The sequence below is a fragment of the Schistocerca gregaria genome, chromosome 1 (genome assembly GCF_023897955.1).
Source record: "Schistocerca gregaria isolate iqSchGreg1 chromosome 1, iqSchGreg1.2, whole genome shotgun sequence".
NCBI classification, from domain to species: domain Eukaryota; kingdom Metazoa; phylum Arthropoda; class Insecta; order Orthoptera; family Acrididae; genus Schistocerca; species Schistocerca gregaria.
Window position 1 is genome coordinate 1,045,062,829 of NC_064920.1, and position 18,643 is coordinate 1,045,081,471.

The 18,643-nt window shown below is 38.7% G+C and overlaps 1 protein-coding gene across 8 annotated transcripts in view; it reads right to left on the bottom strand.

Moving 5' to 3' along the window:
- Positions 1-12,139: 12,139 nt before the first annotated feature.
- Positions 12,140-18,643, bottom strand: part of LOC126280766 (uncharacterized) — a 108,467-nt gene continuing 101,963 nt past the window's right edge. For all 8 annotated transcript variants that reach the window (XM_049979795.1, XM_049979794.1, XM_049979796.1 and 5 more), the window contains exon 13: positions 12,140-14,272. In XM_049979795.1, the coding sequence (XP_049835752.1) occupies positions 12,841-14,272 (1,432 nt within the window). In that variant the 3' untranslated portion in view covers positions 12,140-12,840. The remainder of the gene's footprint in view (positions 14,273-18,643) is intronic.

The following is an 18,643-nucleotide window of genomic DNA, read 5'->3' on the forward strand; positions in this document are numbered from 1 at the left end:
TATGTTTGTTGAGCCCCCAGATCCGAATGTAGACACAGATGAAGTCTGTGTATGTGGGGTGGCTGGACAACTCAGTTGTCACAATGGTCTCTTCTCCATGTGGTGCACAAGAAGTTCGCCAAGTCAAGAGATTCTTGCAAGTAAAAAAGCGAAATATAATGATTCCCAGACCAAAACTGCTAGCCAAATATAATACATATGTGGGAGGTACTGACAGAATCTAGCATGCTATCACATGGCAATAAGAAGCAAGAAATTGTACTGGTGTCTCTTTACATGGATGTTAGATGTTGCCATACAAAACAATAGGATTTTGTATAATAAAGCAAGAAACCAAACCATTTCTCAGCTTGATTTCAAGAGAGAAGTAGCAACAGTGTACTTGCAAAGACACCAAGCTTTACCAAAAGGAGCTGGGAGACCATCTGCATCAAGGGCATGTTCCGACAGCTGCATATCAGATTCAATTAGGTTTGATAAGACTGATCACCTCATCCAGCACATAGAAGGAAAGAAGAAGAAAAGGTGTGCACACAGGGACTGTAAATCTATTGTGAGAACAATGTGTTCATAGATGTAAAATAATTCTGAGTTCAAGGTTTGATTTTTTATTATTAATTGTACTGTGTTATAAGGTATCCATTGTATGACAAAGACTGATTAATAAATTTGCACAAAACTTGCATATGTAATAAGAAATTTCAATAAGCTACTTATTTTCGTTGAAGTTGTAATCCATTTAAATTTAGGTAGTGAAAGCACCTAGTGTTGCCATATGGCAGCATTAAATATCTAGCTAACGGCAGTAATGACTTTCCTCAAAACAGCTCTGTTGTGTAATTTATGCCCTTTACAGACATAATAATGCAATTTTTTTTAAAAAACACGAAAAAATTAATTCCGTCGCTAATTGGTTAACCGAGCGGCCGCCGGAACGGTAGCTCAGCATGTCCGATGAGAGGGTTTAGCTACCTTCTGTAATAAAAAACGAACAATACAGAGCAAAATGAGATCAATTTTTTTTTAAAAAAAAAAGCAGTCTAAGGCGCTGCAGTCATGGACTGTGCGGTTGGTCCTGACGGAGGTTCGAGTCCTCCCTCGGGCATGGGAGTGTGTGTTTGTCCTTAGGATAACTTAGGTGCCCAGCGACTGTTTTGTACAAATATGCAGAGAATGTCACCAATCAGTCGCAATTTTTGTTTTTATTTTCCAGATCTACATAGATTTCGGGCACAGTGTGGCTATTCTCAATGCTTACAGTTATGTTTCCATCTATATCGCCATGCTGAACGTAACTGGCAACATGACTGTTTAGATGTAAGCACATATTAAAAGCTTTGAGACTGGCCACTCAGTGGCTCAAACCTATGTAGATCTGAAAAGCAAAAACAAAAATTGCGAGTGATTGCTGACACTTCCTACAGATTAGTTTAAATAAAATTTAGCAGCTCGCACGGGGCGGCACTTGGGTTTGTGCCGGCCCTATCAGGTTGTAATAAAATCTTCAATAATTTTCCATATGTGAAAAATAGGTGCGAGAGCAACTTGTCCTCTCTCAATGTCTTCCTGATCTTCAGATGTCTACTCAGAAAGTTTGTTGTTCCCACCTAAAGGATGACGAACTCTTAAATTTTCAGTTTGAAAATCACCTAATGTATACTTCAGACTCGTAATTGGGTTACAAATCACAGTCACAAGTTCTTCAGCCAGAAGAACATTTTGATGTCTATGAGAGATGCAAGAAGTTTCTACTAAAATATTGCACAAAATTTTAAAATCAATTGTCAGAAAATATTTTCCTTGTGCTGCAACTTCCCAGCAGAGCTTAGATATTCCTCCACTTGTCTCCAGCTTTACAACTAGAGAGATAACTGATAAAATATATGACATCGTTTCAGAATGGAACAAACTTGCAAATAAATGGTGTGCAAACGTTTCAGACGTTGTAGTTTTCACGACATAGGTTTTGTAAGACACAGATGCAGCTGGTAATGTCCTGATGCGAAATATTGATAATTCTGCATTTTGGTTACTAACACTCCCCGCGTCAAATGCCATAGTTGAAGGTGCATTTTCAGTATTTTCTTGCATAAAAAAATCAGCTCAGGAATAGGCTCTCTACAGATTTAGTATAGGCTATGCTTTTCTGACAATCAGATATTGTTTAAAAAGGGAAAACATATGTTGTGCCCGTTTTGAACCATCCTCCAAAATTTTGAAGTTCAACATATCTATGTGCGACCACAAACAAACTTAATCATACAAAGAAGTAGTACAGTGTGTACAACATAAAACCATACACCTCACGCCTGAGGTTCAAGTAACAATGAACTAACTAAAAAAGAGTGGAAAATAGTAACGTTAAAAAACATGTAGTTACCTGTTTATAAGAGATTCTGGGTACGGTGGCTATAGGTATCCAGGCATAGCTGACTTTGTGTAATGACTTTACCAGCAACACGCCGTAATTTTGCAGGCGTGATGTATTAATTTCTCTAATAGTGTTGCATTTAAGATAGGAGGATTGTCAGCATACGCTTTGCTTTTTAATATGCCCATAGAAAAAAATTGCACAATGTTACATCTGGGCACCTAGGAGTCTGTCTTCAGGGAATAAGTTGAAGACATGGGCCAGACTTTGGTTGGATGTGTGAGTGATTGCTCCATCGTATTGAGATACTGCATACAGCTTCTCTGCATCTATTAATGGGGCATAGAAAGATTCATAGGTGTATAGATATCTGTCACTGTTTAAGGTGTAATTGAAAAATATGGGGCCAATAATGCACATGCTGGACAACGGGCACCAGGCATGTATCTTGTCTGTGTGGAGACGTTCTTCATGCAGAATATATGGGTTGTCCTGCAACCAATATCTGCAATTCTGTGGTTTACATAGGCGTCATCTGATTTGAAGTAAAGCCAGGAGACCAAGTAACCGTTAGCAATTGATGTTAACAGCCAGTTACAATAATGTACTCTTGTTTTTCCTAGTCCTCAAATTTCAACTCTTGCACCACACTCACACAATAGGCTTTTAATTTCATATCTTTTAATTAACGATAACTTGGTGTATGAGGTACACCTACCTGCTATGATAACCTCCTTAACTTGAGGGGACTTCTTGTGATATCCATGCGAATTCTGTGTACAGTTTGAGGGGCTCTCTCTGTCAGTTACCTATTCCTCTGCACTTTCTGAACAAATCCTACTGGTTGTGGGCAGTTTCCTAACAGGATACTTCACTTGAAACATTTCTTTACATTCCTTGATGGAACCTGTCTTTACATAACACTCCATAATATCAATTTGCTGTTCTAATACAAACTGCCCCATTTTTGTAACAGCTCAACAACATGAGATTCTCACAACTGATGCGTGATCACACAGCTACACTCTACTCTGGAGTAACATGCAGTATGGCCAGTTTTCGAGACAGTGTTACCACTTCACCAGCAATTTGACTATAGATGATTAACTGGTACATAGGGCATGCCGGTTTTATGTGGGACACCCGGAAGAAGTTCTCGTAGAACTTGGGAGACTTCTGGAGACTGTAACTACTTTGCAAACTGCATAAAGAGAAAATGCTTTGTAAGTACAGGTAGTTTAAAATATCATTAAGATCATAATTGAATGAATAATGAAAGATCCGAATTTGATGTTCACTCTTGGAACAGTGACCAGTGATACTCAAAATACCTCAGATCTGTCAGAAAAAATGCTACTGTGCAGTTAGTTCTCTTGTGACGTTTGCCAGTCAGTTCCTTGCTGCTCAGAGAACCAGTGAGATAGAATTTGCATGTTGTTGATGTGGTCTTCTGTCCTGAGACTGGTTTGATGCAGCTCTACATGCTACTCTATAGTGTGCAAGCTTCTTCATCTCCCAGTACCTACAGCAACCTACATCCTTCTGAATATCCATTTCCCCTTTTAAATTTTCTAACCTACCTGCCCGATTAAGGGATCTGACATTCCGTGCTCCGATCCGTAGAACACCAGTTTTCTTTCTCCTGATAACAATGTCCTCTTGAGTAGTCCCCACCCGGAGATCTGAATGGGGGACTATTTTACCTCTGGAATATTTTACCCAAGAGGAAGCCACCATCATTTAACCATCCAGTAAAGCTGCATGCCCTTGGGAAAAATTATGACTTAGTTTCCCCTTGCTTTCAGTCATTCGCAGTACCAGCACAGTAAGGCCATTTTGGTTAGTGTTACAAGGCCAGATCAGTCAATCATCCAGACTGTTGCCCCTGCAACTACTGAAAAGGCTGCTGCCCCTCTTCAAGAACCACATGTTTGTCTGGTCTCTCAACAGATACCCCTTCATTGTGGTTGCACCTATGGTACGGCTATTTGAATCGCTGAGGCACACAAGCCTCCCCCCCAACAGCAAGGTCCATGGTTCATATGGTTCATGGGGGGTGGAGGGGGGGGAGGATTTGCATATATATGTTAATATAGTTTGACTATTATCATAGGTATAATTCCATCTTGTCAGAGTGAGCGATGTCCTACTCAAAAGCGTTAAATTCCATAATTCTCATGGAAATATTACCTTCATTAAATACTGGAAACTTCAAAATTTGCAAGTGGAATTTTGTTTATTCTAGATGGAGTTCATCTAAAATGCAATAGAGAGAAGCTCGTAAACACTGTAAAATTACTTGCATGAACTTCATGCAACTGTAGGCTTTTTGTAATGATTTAAACACTTAGGCAGATTGTGGCATTTTCTGAATGAATTGTAGTTTACAAGTGCTCTTTGTAAAGTGTTACAAATTATTTACATTGTTCTGAACACTCCCCCCACCCCCTTTAAAAAATAGAAATTTGATAATATAGTCATTAGTTTGATAAACTATTCTGGTGATTTTGGCTCGATTAAGGGGATTTTAGATGTGATATAGGGGAAATTGTTCTGAGTCTGTAATACTGACTTCCCCAAAGGACCGAGCAAAGCCTCACACAGGGAAGGCAAGTTGGGCAGCTCCTAGTGACTCCATCCCACTGCAGGACCGTGTGACGTCACATGGTGCGAGCAGTTAGCGCCATGCTCGAAACTGCGGCTCCCACGTCCCAAGTGTCAAACCTACGTCTTTGCTTCTGCTCAATGTCCAAAGTCCGCCACCATGTCCTACTAAATGTGTAACCTTGGTCTGTGTTAAAATGATCGCTGTTTATTCTGTTCAAATTACATTTTATGCCCTTTTTCTAGGCAATGTTCAGCCATGGCTGACTTGTCAAGTCCTCCTTTTTTTGTGTGTCATGAATGCTATGCACAATGTTCAACAACAATGTGAATGGTTGGTTTGCCCTAGGTAAATAGGCCTACCACCACATTCACAGGGGACACCACACACTCCAGGGTCTTGAAGAGGCATCTTTCATTGGTGGAATTTGAAAGCTTAGCAATTTCTCTCTTGTTGTGACCATTTTCTCTGAAAAAACACTTCAAATGCTGAAATTCAGACTCCATATGGTTGTCGTCAGAAATAATCTTTGCACACTCTGCTAACACATTTCTTGTGTACCGGGTGGTGAAAACTGTTGGCATTTAAGTACTGATCAGTGTATGTAGATTTCTTGTACACTGTATGATCAAGCCAGTCTCTTGCCTTCCTTTCAACTGAAACATCCAGAAGCAGAAACTTGCTGCCCCTATCTGATTCAACAGTAAATTTAATGTTGGGATGGACACCGTTCATGTGGCCACCAAACTGCTGCACTGGATTGTCACCATGAGTTTATATCAAGAAGGTGTCATCAACTTACTGTAGGAAGCAAGATGGTCACAACATCATAGAGTTCAGTGGGGATCCCATGGCTATGCCTTTCATCATCATGTAATATTCATTATGGTGCATAAAGTACATTGTCATTAAGGCATGGCGGACCAACTTGATGATCTCAGGTGGAAATTGGTGGGCCAAAAGATCTGTTGTATCCTGTGCCAGCACTCTTGTAAACAGTGACACAACACTCTCTCCAGACTAACCATTATGACATTTTGGCACACCTTTATTTTCTTGAGAGGCTCAATGAATGACTGCAAGTTAACAATGTAATGTTTGGAGTGTCCCAGTTAGGACACTAATAACATAGCCAGATGTATTGCCAATATGTAGACGTGTGAACTGACTGCACTAAGTATATGCCTCAGAGGAACATTTTCCTTGTGGATCTTAAGCAATCCAAACCCTGGAAGGTCTGGTGGCTCACATGGCATTCATTTCTTCATCAGTTATTCTGCCATACTAAACTCTCTTATTAACTTCCCAGTCTTTCTGATGATAGTCTGCGTCGCATTGCAACCAAGCATCTGATATGTATTATCTTCTAAGAAATGCTATGCGCAACTTGCCTTCCATGCATGTGCAACTCCAGACACCTCTGGAAGGTGCCAGATGCTGCCATTAAATCTATATAAGCAGAACACCTTGCCAGTCCTGACAGTCAGTGAATTCAACCCCTGATGACAGTGGTGGAAATAGCTGTCAAAAGCTCAAGAGTTTTATTCAAAATGACACAGCTTGTAAACCGAGAAGATTTTATTGAAGCTAGCCATCGTGAAAGACTGAGTAAACGAAATATATACAAATTTAATGTACGAGGGTCGGTCAAAAAGTAATGCCTCCCATTTTTTTTCTACTTAAAAAAATTAAGTTAAGTGAAAAATTTGAATTTGGCGCCATTCCTCAAACCTTCTTCTGCAATCCACTGCAGTAGTAACTTTCTGTGTCAACAGGTGGCAGCACAGCAGAAGTTTGTAAGATGGCCGACATCGATGTTCGTTTGAGACAGCGTTGTGTGATTGAATTCTTGAATGCAGAAGGTGAAACGCCCATACGCATTCATGAAAGACTGAATAAGGTGTATGGTGTTGTGACAGTGGATGTCAGCACTGTTAGACGATGGGTTCGTCGTTGTAAGGAAGCTGAAGGGCAAACACCGTTGACTGACGAAAAGCGGAGCGGCAGGCCGGTGAGTGCAGTGACTCCACACAACATTCAGCAAGTTGATGACATCATTCGTGGTGACCGTCGGGTGACTGCAGATGAAGTGTGTCGCATTATTTCTCTTAGTAAAGGCAGTGTGATCACGATTATTAAACAATTGGGGTACTCAAAAGTTTGTGCACGGTGGGTTCCAAGAATGTTAACCGATCAGAATAAAGAGGCAAGGAAAACAATAGCCTCCCAACACTTGCAGCGCTTCCGTTTGGAGGGAGATGAGTTTCTGAAAAAAATTGTGACCAGGGACGAAACATGGGTGCATTTTTTTGAACCCGAATCAAAGAGGCAGTCAATGGAGTGGCGTCACACAAGCTCGCCGAGGAAGAAAAAATTCAAAACTGTGCGATCGGCAGGGAAAGTTATGGCAACAGTTTTCTGGGATACAGAGGGTGTGATTCTGGTTGATTTTTTGGAGCAGGGATGCACAATAAATTCTGTTCAATACGTCACAACCCTCAAAAAACTTAAAGCACGTCTTCAGCGAGTTCGCCCAACAAAATCAATGGCAGATGTTCTTCTTTTGCATGACAATGCAAGACCACACACCAGTCGTCACACCTCTGACGAGATTGTCAAAATTGGATGGGAAGTTTTGCCTCATCCTCCATACAGCCCTGAACCTGGCACCATCAGACTTCCATCTGTTCGGGCCACTAAAAGAAGCTCATCGTGGGTTTCATTTTGAAGATGAGGAGGCCGTCAAAACATCCGTGCGTCAATGGCTTAGGAAGCAGAGCTGTGATTTTTACCGTGCTGGGATACATGCCCTTGTTCAAAGATGAACCAAAACTGTAGAGATGGGCGGAGATTACATTGAAAAATGACAAAATGATCCTCAATGTTGTGGTTTTCAACCTATGTAATTGCATTTAAATTTCCTGACAATTAAACGTAGAAAAAAAAAATAGGAGGCATTACTTTTTGACTGACCCTCGTAATATATATCAGTGAATGATTGTAAGGTTGTACACTCACTTGTTCATTTTATGTTGTAACAATGAAACATTCTATAATAAATAGGTTTGGGGGTTACCATTGTTCTTGCCTTAACATTTAAGCATTGCCTGCCATAGTGTACTTGGGTAACCGGCCCTGTGTGGCCATTTTGTTTTTATTAATTTTCTGCTTTATTTTGCGCTTAATAAACTATTCTTTGCATAAATAAGTTTAAAATATTGCAGTTTAGTATCTTTTATTACATTTTTTTTTTTTTGTGAGAGTTACAAATTACTCGTCCGCCACCAGAGTAAGTGTAGCAAGTGAGTCATTAGTAAATGACTAATTATTAGTAAGTGGCTAATAATTTTGAGTTGGTTCTGCTGTCAGGTTTCCATTCTATAATTTATTTGTGTACTTTTTTCAATTTAATTCAATTCAATTTTTATTATCACATAACATGCCTTATACAATCAAAGATTGTGACAATACCCAATCTGTTACCCCCGGAAACCATACTTGTAACCATTGATGCCACTTCCTTATACACAAATATTCTGCACGTCCAGGGACTCGCTGCAATGGAGCACATCCTTTCACGCTGATCACCTGCTACCCTACCTAAAAACTCTTTCCTACATCTACATCTACATTTATACTCCACAAGCCACCCAATGGTGTGTGGCGGAGGGCACTTTACGTGCCACTGTCATTACCTCTCTTTCCTGTTCCAGTCTCGTATGGTTACCTTAGCCATCTTCATCGTGACCCACAACTACTTCACTTTTGAAGGCCAGACATATCAACAATTAAAGGGAACAGCCATGGATACCAGGATAGCCACCTTGTATGCCAACCTATTCATGGGTCACTTAGAGGAAGCCTTCTTGGTTACCCAGGCCTGCCAACCCAAAGTTTGGTACAGATTTATTGATGACATCTTCATGATCTGGTCTCACAGTGAAGAAGAACTCCAGAATTTCCTCTCCAACCTCAACTCCTTTGGTTCCATCAGATTCACCTGGTCCTACTCCAAATCCCATGCCACTTTCCTTGACATTGACCTCCATCTGTCCAATGGCCAGCTTCACACGTCCGTCCACATCAAACCCACCAACAAGCAACAGTACCTCCATTATGACAGCTGCCACCAATTCCACATCAAACGGCCCCTTCCCTACAGTCTAGGTCTTCGTGGAAAACGAATCTGCTCCAGGCCAGAATCCCTGAACCATTACACCAACAACCTGAAAACAGCTTTCGCATCCCACAACTACCCTTCTGACCTGGTACAGAACAAATAACCAGAGCCACTTCCTCATTCCCTCAAACCCAGAACCTCCCACAGAAGAACCCCAAAAGTGCCCCACTTGTGACAGGATACTTTCCAGGCCTGGATCAGACTCTGAATGTGGCTCTCCAGCAGGGATACGACTTCCTCAAATCCTGCCCTGAAATGAGATCCATCCTTCACGAAATCCTCCCCACTCCACCAAGAGTGTCTTTCCGCCGTCCACCTAACCTTCGTAACCTCTTAGTTCATCCCTATGAAATCCGCAAACCACCTTCATACCCTCTGGCTCATACCTTTGTAACTGCCCCCATTTTAAAACCTGTCCCATGCACCCTCCCACCACCACCTATTCCAATCCTGTAATCCAGAAGGTGTACACAATCAAAGGTAGAGCCATGTGTGAAAGCACCCACGTGATTTACCAACTGACATGCCTACACTGTGAAGCTTTCTACACTCCTGGAAATTGAAATAAGAACACGGTGAATTCATTGTCCCAGCAAGGGGAAACTTTATTGACACATTCCTGTGATCATTGCTTGTACAGCCCTCTCGCAGTGTCCGGAGCAAGTATGGTGGGTCTGACACACCGGTGTCAATGTGTTCTTTTTTCCATTTCCAGGAGTGTATTTGCTGTCAAAACGTTTCCAGGGACTTTTTGATGAAGACAGTCCACAATAGTAGAGCCAAATGTATAACATGCAGTAACCCAAAACTCTGCTCTTGGCAGCTAGCACTTTGTTCCACTGGCAAGGGTACCCATACATGAAGGCAAGGGGTACTGCACACACCCCCCCCTCCAGCCCTCTCCCCCCCCCCCCCACCCAACTCTTAGGGAAAGGAAAAAAATAGTGTACTTGGGTATTTTTCTTACAAGACAATGATTTAAAAGTTAGTATTATACAGGATTTTAATAGGGGTGGAACTGTAACTTTTTAATAGCTGTTTACAAGTCGCCATTAAGCTTCCAGAATATTAAAAATACTCCTTACCCCCTGCTCTAGGTGCCACCGTAGAAAGTATTGCATGGGTGCCCTTGTCTACTGACCCTTCATTTGTGCATGTTGCCTTCTCCTCCTTATTCCATGTTCAAAACTTTTTGCCTTTATATAATTATCAAAAAAGAAAGTAATCATTGACACTTAACAAAAATGCTAATTCCCTTCCAAAAATTCATCAATCCACAGAAGGTTATCTGTTTTTCCTGAAATATGGAAGGTGCCATGTACTGTGAACTGCTTTCTAGGAGTATATATAGAATTCCTGTAATTTATTGCTACTGGCTAGATTTCTTGTGCCCTTACTTGAATAGGAACAATCAAGAGTTTGGTACCAAGAGCTATTGCAATACTTTCACTCCTATGGGCTACTAGAATGATGAAAGTAACTATCCAGGACCTTCGCTGGGAGGTGAGTTCATCTTATATTATTCCAGTTTTACACCTCAAATTTCCAACTTCCACATTCAATATCCATCATTCTTTGAAGTTTCTCTTTTATAATCTTTCCTCCCAGTCTGCTAAATAAACTGCAGATGAATGGATTGAAGCAAAATAGTCCAAGTCATGATGTAATTTCACGTAACTTAGACACAAATTATTGCCACAGTTGATAGCTATATTGATTATGAGACACATATTTTATACAAAAATTATCGACACAGGTGATAGCTATGTTAATTATGAGGAAAAAAAGTTGTATTAGATTTACTCAAATGAAATGAATAGATCAATGGGATGAAAACTTGAAGATGACATAAATGATATCAAAGAAAACCTGTCAGAAATGCTGTCAGCCCTCTCAATGTAGTGAGTATATTGTAGTTCTATTCTCAAATACACTCTGAGACAATATCTGGTTGTACTGTTTGTAAATCATAGGTGGAAACATCAGTGACAATAAACATTTGAGTCAGGCCTGGAGGTATGCTCATGTAGCCTCGTGGTTATGACAACAGCTTGCAAAAAAACAGGAAATAAATATTCAATTCCCACTCTGGCACAGATTTCCATTAGTTGTTAAGTAGCCATTTCAAGTATAATTCTGACTCAGGCCTACCTCAGCCCTGATACTTATAAAAATAATTGTTTGATTTTTATTCTTTCAAGTGTGTTAACTTTTCTGAGTGCTAAAAAACGATTATCATCTATTTCTAAAAACAACCAAGAAAAAGTAAGACATCAACAGAAATGGTTTAATCAGTCCAGGATAGAACATTAAATATTTTGCTTGGGACTAAGAAACTAATGTCGAAGGAAATTTATAGTGGTAAATTATAAGCAGTTATCATGGATTAATTAACAAGAAATCAGCACGAAATGTTTGTTATGTGATTAAATATAAAATAAATAACATGTGTTTTCAAAACAGGCAATTTAATACAAAAGTGCAGAAATGAACATTATAGCTTATAAAAATTGCAATAATAAGAAACAAACTCTCCATTGTATGCATGTTCGTAGAAACTCCAATCACTTTGAGCCACTGAAATGTTGCAGTTTTCTTCTCTTTACCAACAAGAAAGATCACTGCAACATCCTATATTATTTCATTATTTACCTTTTTTATGAAAGACGTAGCAGTTTAAATAAAAAAATAGAATGCTATCACTGTTCAATACGTCAGACTTAATTTTCCTAGGTAGTGTCATGTCAGTGCTATTCCCTAACTTTTTTATTTCTGAAAAATCCGGTTGCAGTGTACCCTAGAAATTAGAGTTTAAAATATCAGTTGTTGTCAAGTAATAAGAGAAGGTAATCAATAAAAGCTGACTGTGCAGAAAATTCTTCTTGACTTGATCTCAACCTGGTTTGCCGTTCTTAAACAAATGCATAAAAAATAACCTTGACAGCTGACTAATATTAACAATTAAGAATAATTTCTTCAGGTGTAATGCAAAGGACAGAATAAATTTTATTCAAGTATCACCAAAATTAACTTTTATAACAATATCGTATCTGTCACTTCAAGAGAAAGAAACAGTATTAAGAAATGGCTGCTGTAGAGTAATGCAGTAGTAGTAAGCATGGTAGTACATTACAGCTTGCTATTATTGTATGAGACTGTGAGATAATGTTTAAAATCACGATATTTTTTTTCTATACATGAATCATCTTTAATCTTTAAGTAGCTCTGTAATTATTGAAATAATAAAATCACATCTTACTTTACTAAAATGAAATGCTATAGTCTCAGCACTTGCAGCAATTGATTTCAAAGGAACTGTCAACAACTATCAGTTTATTTCTTAAGTGCACTAATAATGACACAGTTAATATACAGGAAAATCATACAGGAACATATATCCTTTTAAGTTAAGAATGACAATAGTTTCTTATTTAATTGTATGACACATGAAAACATTAGGCCCATGTATTTTATATATTCATCAAAGAACTATAGCCACAATATTTTTTGTGTAGCAAGAGCACATGGCTACCTGTGGTCACATTCTCTTTGAAGGTAATAGTTAACAACAAAAGCAAGACATCAAATATGTTTTAAAAACCATATGTTATCCGCTATTAACAAACAAATTTGTTACTGTGAGCATTAACATAACATGATTCTAAAAGATGATTTGTTGCGTACCTAAAGTACGTCAGGTTTTCCACCAATGATGAGAGTGTTTGAAAAGAAATCTTGGGCCTCTGGTGAGCTGCAGTTTCTAATGCTTGTGACCATATCAGAGTCCCTCAGAAGTTCTGTTCCATTGATATTCTTTTCCTCTAAGCCATTTGGTGTTGCTTTATTTGCTTCTGATGTTGTTGCTGCTGCTGCTCCTGTTGTTGATGATGATAATGTAGCTTCTTCATTTCCAATTCGAGGAAATTCTGCTGACAAGCTCCGTACATGGCCATTCATGTTGTGTGTCCTTTTTTGCAACATGCTATCTACAATGTAACATCCACATGCTCCTTCACAGGAGCAGAGATTCTTTTCAGCATGAGGATCTCGTTCCTGTCCCTTTCCTTTAGGTTTTAGGTAGTGCTGTGTGGATACTTGTCTATTAATACGTTCTGACTTACTCTTTGCTCGAGATTTGAATTGCTGATCATATTGATTACGTAGTATAATGTGAGGATCTCTTTCTGTGACAACAATCTTGTCGAAGAAATAATGACCACTGAGACTCTGTGGAAGAGATCTTTGCTCACCTGTCTGCAAGTTTTGAGCAACCCACTGACCACCAACAGCAGACAGTGACTGGCACGACTCAAATTCTCTTCCTGGAAGTGAACTGGTTGCTGATATTTGCTGGATATATGGATTTGAATTGTGATCTGCACTGTTAGTTCTCAGGTGCCCATACTGTTGGAATTTTTGTATTATTAAACCTGTTTCTGTTGAGTGTCCTTGGGAACTTGATGAAGTCTCTGTTAAAGGCTGCCTTATTGTTAGAATGTTGGATCTAGGAATCTGTAATGAGTCACCGTTGGTAGTCTGATATGTATTGTCATCAGATTCATCTGATGATGACTGTGAGTACTGCTGTACTAGCTCAAGGCTTGAAGGTGACTGCTGATGGAAATATGGCGTACTGTGAGTACTGCTACCATCTGTAGATTCATTACGATACTGATGGCTATTACATTCTATATCTGATGAGTTAGCACTGGTACTTCCTTCATCTTTAAATAGCATCCAGGATTCTCTTGTCCTCTTTCGTCTTTTATTAACCCCAGAGGATGTTCCTTCTCCTGCAGTTATTTCAGGAGTGATAGGAGGTGGAAGCTGAGGAACATTATAGGAGGTCAGTAATAAATTTCCATTTGGTACCTCATTACATCTGCTTCTTTCTGCACTGATTGTAGCAACATAAGATGGTGGAGGTGAATCAGGTATTGGAGTAGTCTGGCAACTACGACTTGTTATTGCTGGTGTCACTAAATGGAACTGACTGTCACTTGGGACCAACAGTAGACCAGGTGCAGAGCCAGTAATATATCTCTGCTGTGATATTTCAGAGGTAGTGGTGTACGTTATTCCTGGATGAAGATCTCGGCCAGGTCTTGCATCTGCCCTAAAAGTCGAGGCATTAAAACTGAAATTAATGCAGGACATCTGTGTCTCTAATCTATTAAAATATACTGATGATCAAAATTCATAAAAGTAGAACAACATAAGCAATGGAAAATAGCTCGTCTTGACTGGAGCAGTGTGACCTAAACATCAGATAACTGTTACAAAACTAACTTAATTCACATAATACATAATGTATATTAAATCAGTGTTGTAGTTAAGCACTTTCCCAGTTACATTTGTAAGTAATATGATTTTTAATTCATTTTGGTTGCTATAAAATTTTAGGAAATGTGTGATGCTGTAGTTTGTTACTTGAGATGTATAAAATCCTTTGGCAAATGAAAGTATCAGCTGAAGGAGATAAAACAACTTCTAGGAATTAATGTATGGATGAAATGCCACAGTTTATGCCCAATATTGCTCCTGTGAATAATGTCTCTCTGCAATGATCATATGTTATTTGTTTGCCACTAAAGAAGGATAGATGTGAGGATGCACTGACAAGTGTTTCAACCTGGCTAGTGCAAAGTGTCTATAACTAATTTTACTAATAAATAAATAAAAAAATACTATCTCAGTAAGTGAATTGTGCTCTTCCATTCTTCCTTCCATTTGCCTCATTATTTATCCATCTCTAATGACCTTGTCCTTCATTTCTAAGGAAATACTTCTTGCCACTGTGATATGTGTGGTGAACATGTCTCTTTTTTCAGGTACTGCCAGATTTGTAGGAGTGTAAAACGTATTATCTTTGATATGAATTTAAACTACATGAAAGTCTGGTCTCACAAAGACTTATTACATAAAACTTCTTTCCTTCTCTGTCTCTTTATCCTATTGCATATCATAGTGGATTTGTTACAACGTAAAACTGAAAGGCAAAAAGTGTCATAGTGGCTAAATATATATATATCTTATGGATCACTTGACAAATGTTCAATCTAGTCAGTATAACACTTAGTTACAGAGATTTTATTTTTTGTCATTTATTTATTCTTTGTAGAGAAATAAAAGATTTGTTATGGATTATGGACATGTACAACTAATGTCATAACCATACTTAATGGAAACAATTACAATAACAAAATGACACAATTTCAGACACTTTACTGGTCTCATACCGATATAATTTTATTTATATAGACTGAAGTGGTGAGTGAAAATTTCTACCAAGGTCAGGAATTGAACCTGGGTCTCCTGCTTACTAGGCAGGTATGTTAGCCACTAACCCACCTCAGCAAAATAGTTCACACAACTGCATGCATTACCCCAGCATGCCTCCCTCCTTGATCCTTCAGTCTATATACATAAAATCATATCCATATGAGACCAATAAAGTCCCTGAAATTGCGTCATTTCATTTGTATAAGTACTTGCACCTGGGTTTCAAGCTGGAACCCACATTTACATGTGATGCTGAGGTGCTATTCCAGGACATGGAGAGCCTTAGCAGTTCTATTCATGTGTAAGGGGGAATATAAAGTAGATGGGGGTGTTAGTGAGAATTTGGATTGATGAGAAAGGCATGCCAGGATAATCCGTGCAGTTTTGTGAACCTCTGTGTCAAGGGGGATTATACTGTGTCGAGGTGGCTTAGTGGCTAACACACCTGCTTAGTAAGCAGGAGACCCGGGTTCAATTCCCAGCTCTGGTACAAATTTTCACTAACCGCTTCAGTCTATATACATAAAGTTACAATAATACATTGTATCTCAATTTATATAACTAATATGGTACAAATAAGATGATTATTTACTCTTCTATTAGGGAAACCAGTAGCGGAAATGATCACTCTGACCAGAAACCAAATAATAGTCAAGACAATGGAAGACTGTTTAATCACCATAAAAGAAGGAAGCAAACTACATGAGACCCAATATATACAACAAATCCACATTCATTTTCTCACAATAAATCACAATTAACCAGAAACACACTTTTTCCTGTTGCTTAGAATGAAAAGCTACCTAAAGGACAAGTGTTTTGGGGGCATAGAAGAGGAGAGAGAAAATTTCTGAAGGTGTTAGGTGGCTTCACTTAAAAATTGTTTCATCAATGACCAAAACATAGGGTGCTTCATCATTGACTAAAACTTGGGATAAGTGTATTAAGCCTACAGGACATATTTTGAAGATGATGCAGATTTTTAAGTGTTATGTGATGGAGTCATTCTGATTATTTGTTAGTGCCCCTACACCTTTTCCAAAAAAAATTGTAGTGGTTCTTTCTTAAACCATTATTATTATTATTATTATTATTATTATTGGTATTGCTATTACTATTACTATTGACCATACCCTGCTAAAGAAAATTAACATGAATTCATTTATAATGATTTCTTTACATATTCAGAATTTCTGTTGATGTGTTCACTGTGTTGTTTCCTTTTGTTTTCAGACCACTTAGGATGTCTTCTTTTGTCTTATGTTATGGTTCACATTTGTGTCTGTGGATGGTATTCCTGAATTTTACCTGATCACTCATGTCATCTGTTCGTGTGTCTAGTTGTCTGAGATCAATTTCAACTTTCTTTGTTCACTTTGCGTTTCCTCTGCCTGACTGGATGACTTTGAGAATCTTAACTTGTCCACAATTTTTGTGTATATTTGCATATTTCTGATGTGTATATTTGCATATTTCTGATGTTGGTCTGTTCACCCAAATTCCTTCTTTATTTATTGGCTTGAAAATGCTTATGAAGATTTTTCCCTTTCATTTTCTGTATTTATTTAGTTTCAGTTTATCTGTTGCCTTCCACTTCACCTTCACCTTCTCTTGTCCCCATTACAGGTGCGGTCCCTTTCATCTGGAGTCTGACTGACTTGCCATTCCTTTTTAACCTTCCCCAAACTATCAACTGTGTCTCCCTGAGGAAGGAACTAATAGTTCCAAAAATTAGGATAGTTTCTTGCTCTTTATATGTCTATCATTAGTATTAAGAATTTTGCCTCCTGAAGGGTGGCTTTGTCAGCAGTTCTATCTCACTTGCATAGTCCCATTTATCAGTTTGTGTGGGACCGTGTGAGCCAATACTACTTGGTCATAGGGTGAGTCAGTACATAGTTCAGAGAATTATGATTAGAAAATTTATAGAAAGAAGAAACTAAATAATTAATAAACCATTCAAAATTGTGGGAGAGTATTCAAAAAAAAAAAGACATCTTACACATAGAAGTTCTCAACTACTGCAAGCAAATAACGTACAGACTACAAGGAGTGTGTCAGAAGGAAACTTTCAACCTATTTTAAAGACTTGAGATTTATCACTCACTTTTCTTCAGCTCTGCTGGAAGCCTATTGAAAATTAAGCCTGCTGAATAATGCACTCTTTTCTGCGCAGTGCTTAAGGAAGTTTTATCCATGAGCAAATGAAGTGATTATTGAATGAATGTTACAGTTTATTTTTAATTCAACCATACTGTCAACAATGATTCTCATGATGAAGTGTATATAGTGGCCTGGCTGAGTAAGAATTCCAAATTACCTGAACAACGGCATAGATGAAGTTCACGAACTGACACCACAGATCTTAAGTGAATTTTCGTTTTGGTAAAATTCACTGCATGTGGTGCTCCTAGTAGCTTGTCTGTGTGGATAGTGCCTTGATGCATATGGATTGTTTGGCGTAGTGATTCTATTTGAACATGCTGGTTTTGGGAGTTACCAGATGGTTCAATAATGTCTCCTAAGTATCTTAAGAGAAGGCCTTGCAGGCATGGTTTTGCTGTGGGTTATTACTATGACAAGATTATCCTGTGGCAGTTTTGCAGTAGATTTCCTTCTTTATATAAAATTTGAAAACCAGTTTTGTGCCATTTTGTGTGGTTTTCTATGGTGTCTTTGGTTTCTCCTCTGTTGTTTGTGAGAGTGTTCACAGATGCCAGGTATTTCATCTAGAACCAGTCACAAGATTGTTGTTAGGTCTCAGGTGTGAAGTGGTAAGCCCATATTTTATCACCTGTGAGTAGTGGATCCAAAAGGTTTTTCTCTTCATCTGCGTAACTTTGATGACATTTGTGGGAAGTTTTAAAGTATTGCCATTTGTGGTCTTCTGTCAGCATTCTTGGGACCCATCTTGCACACACCTTCCAAAATTTCAACACTTCAGTCAAAGTCCAGTGAATGGTGCTTTGAGAAGCATCAGCAACATTTCAGAGCTCATTGAGAGTGATCTGCCGATCTTGAGGCATTATTTTCTCTACTTTTGTGATTGTCTCTTTGAGAGCTGGCAATCTCCCAGCTTTTTCCTCATCCTGAATTTCAGTACAATCACCTGAAAATTATCTGCACCACTTGCAAACATTTTTGATATCCATACACAACTCTCCATACACTTCTGTCAACTGTCAATGAGTGTTGATTAGTTTAA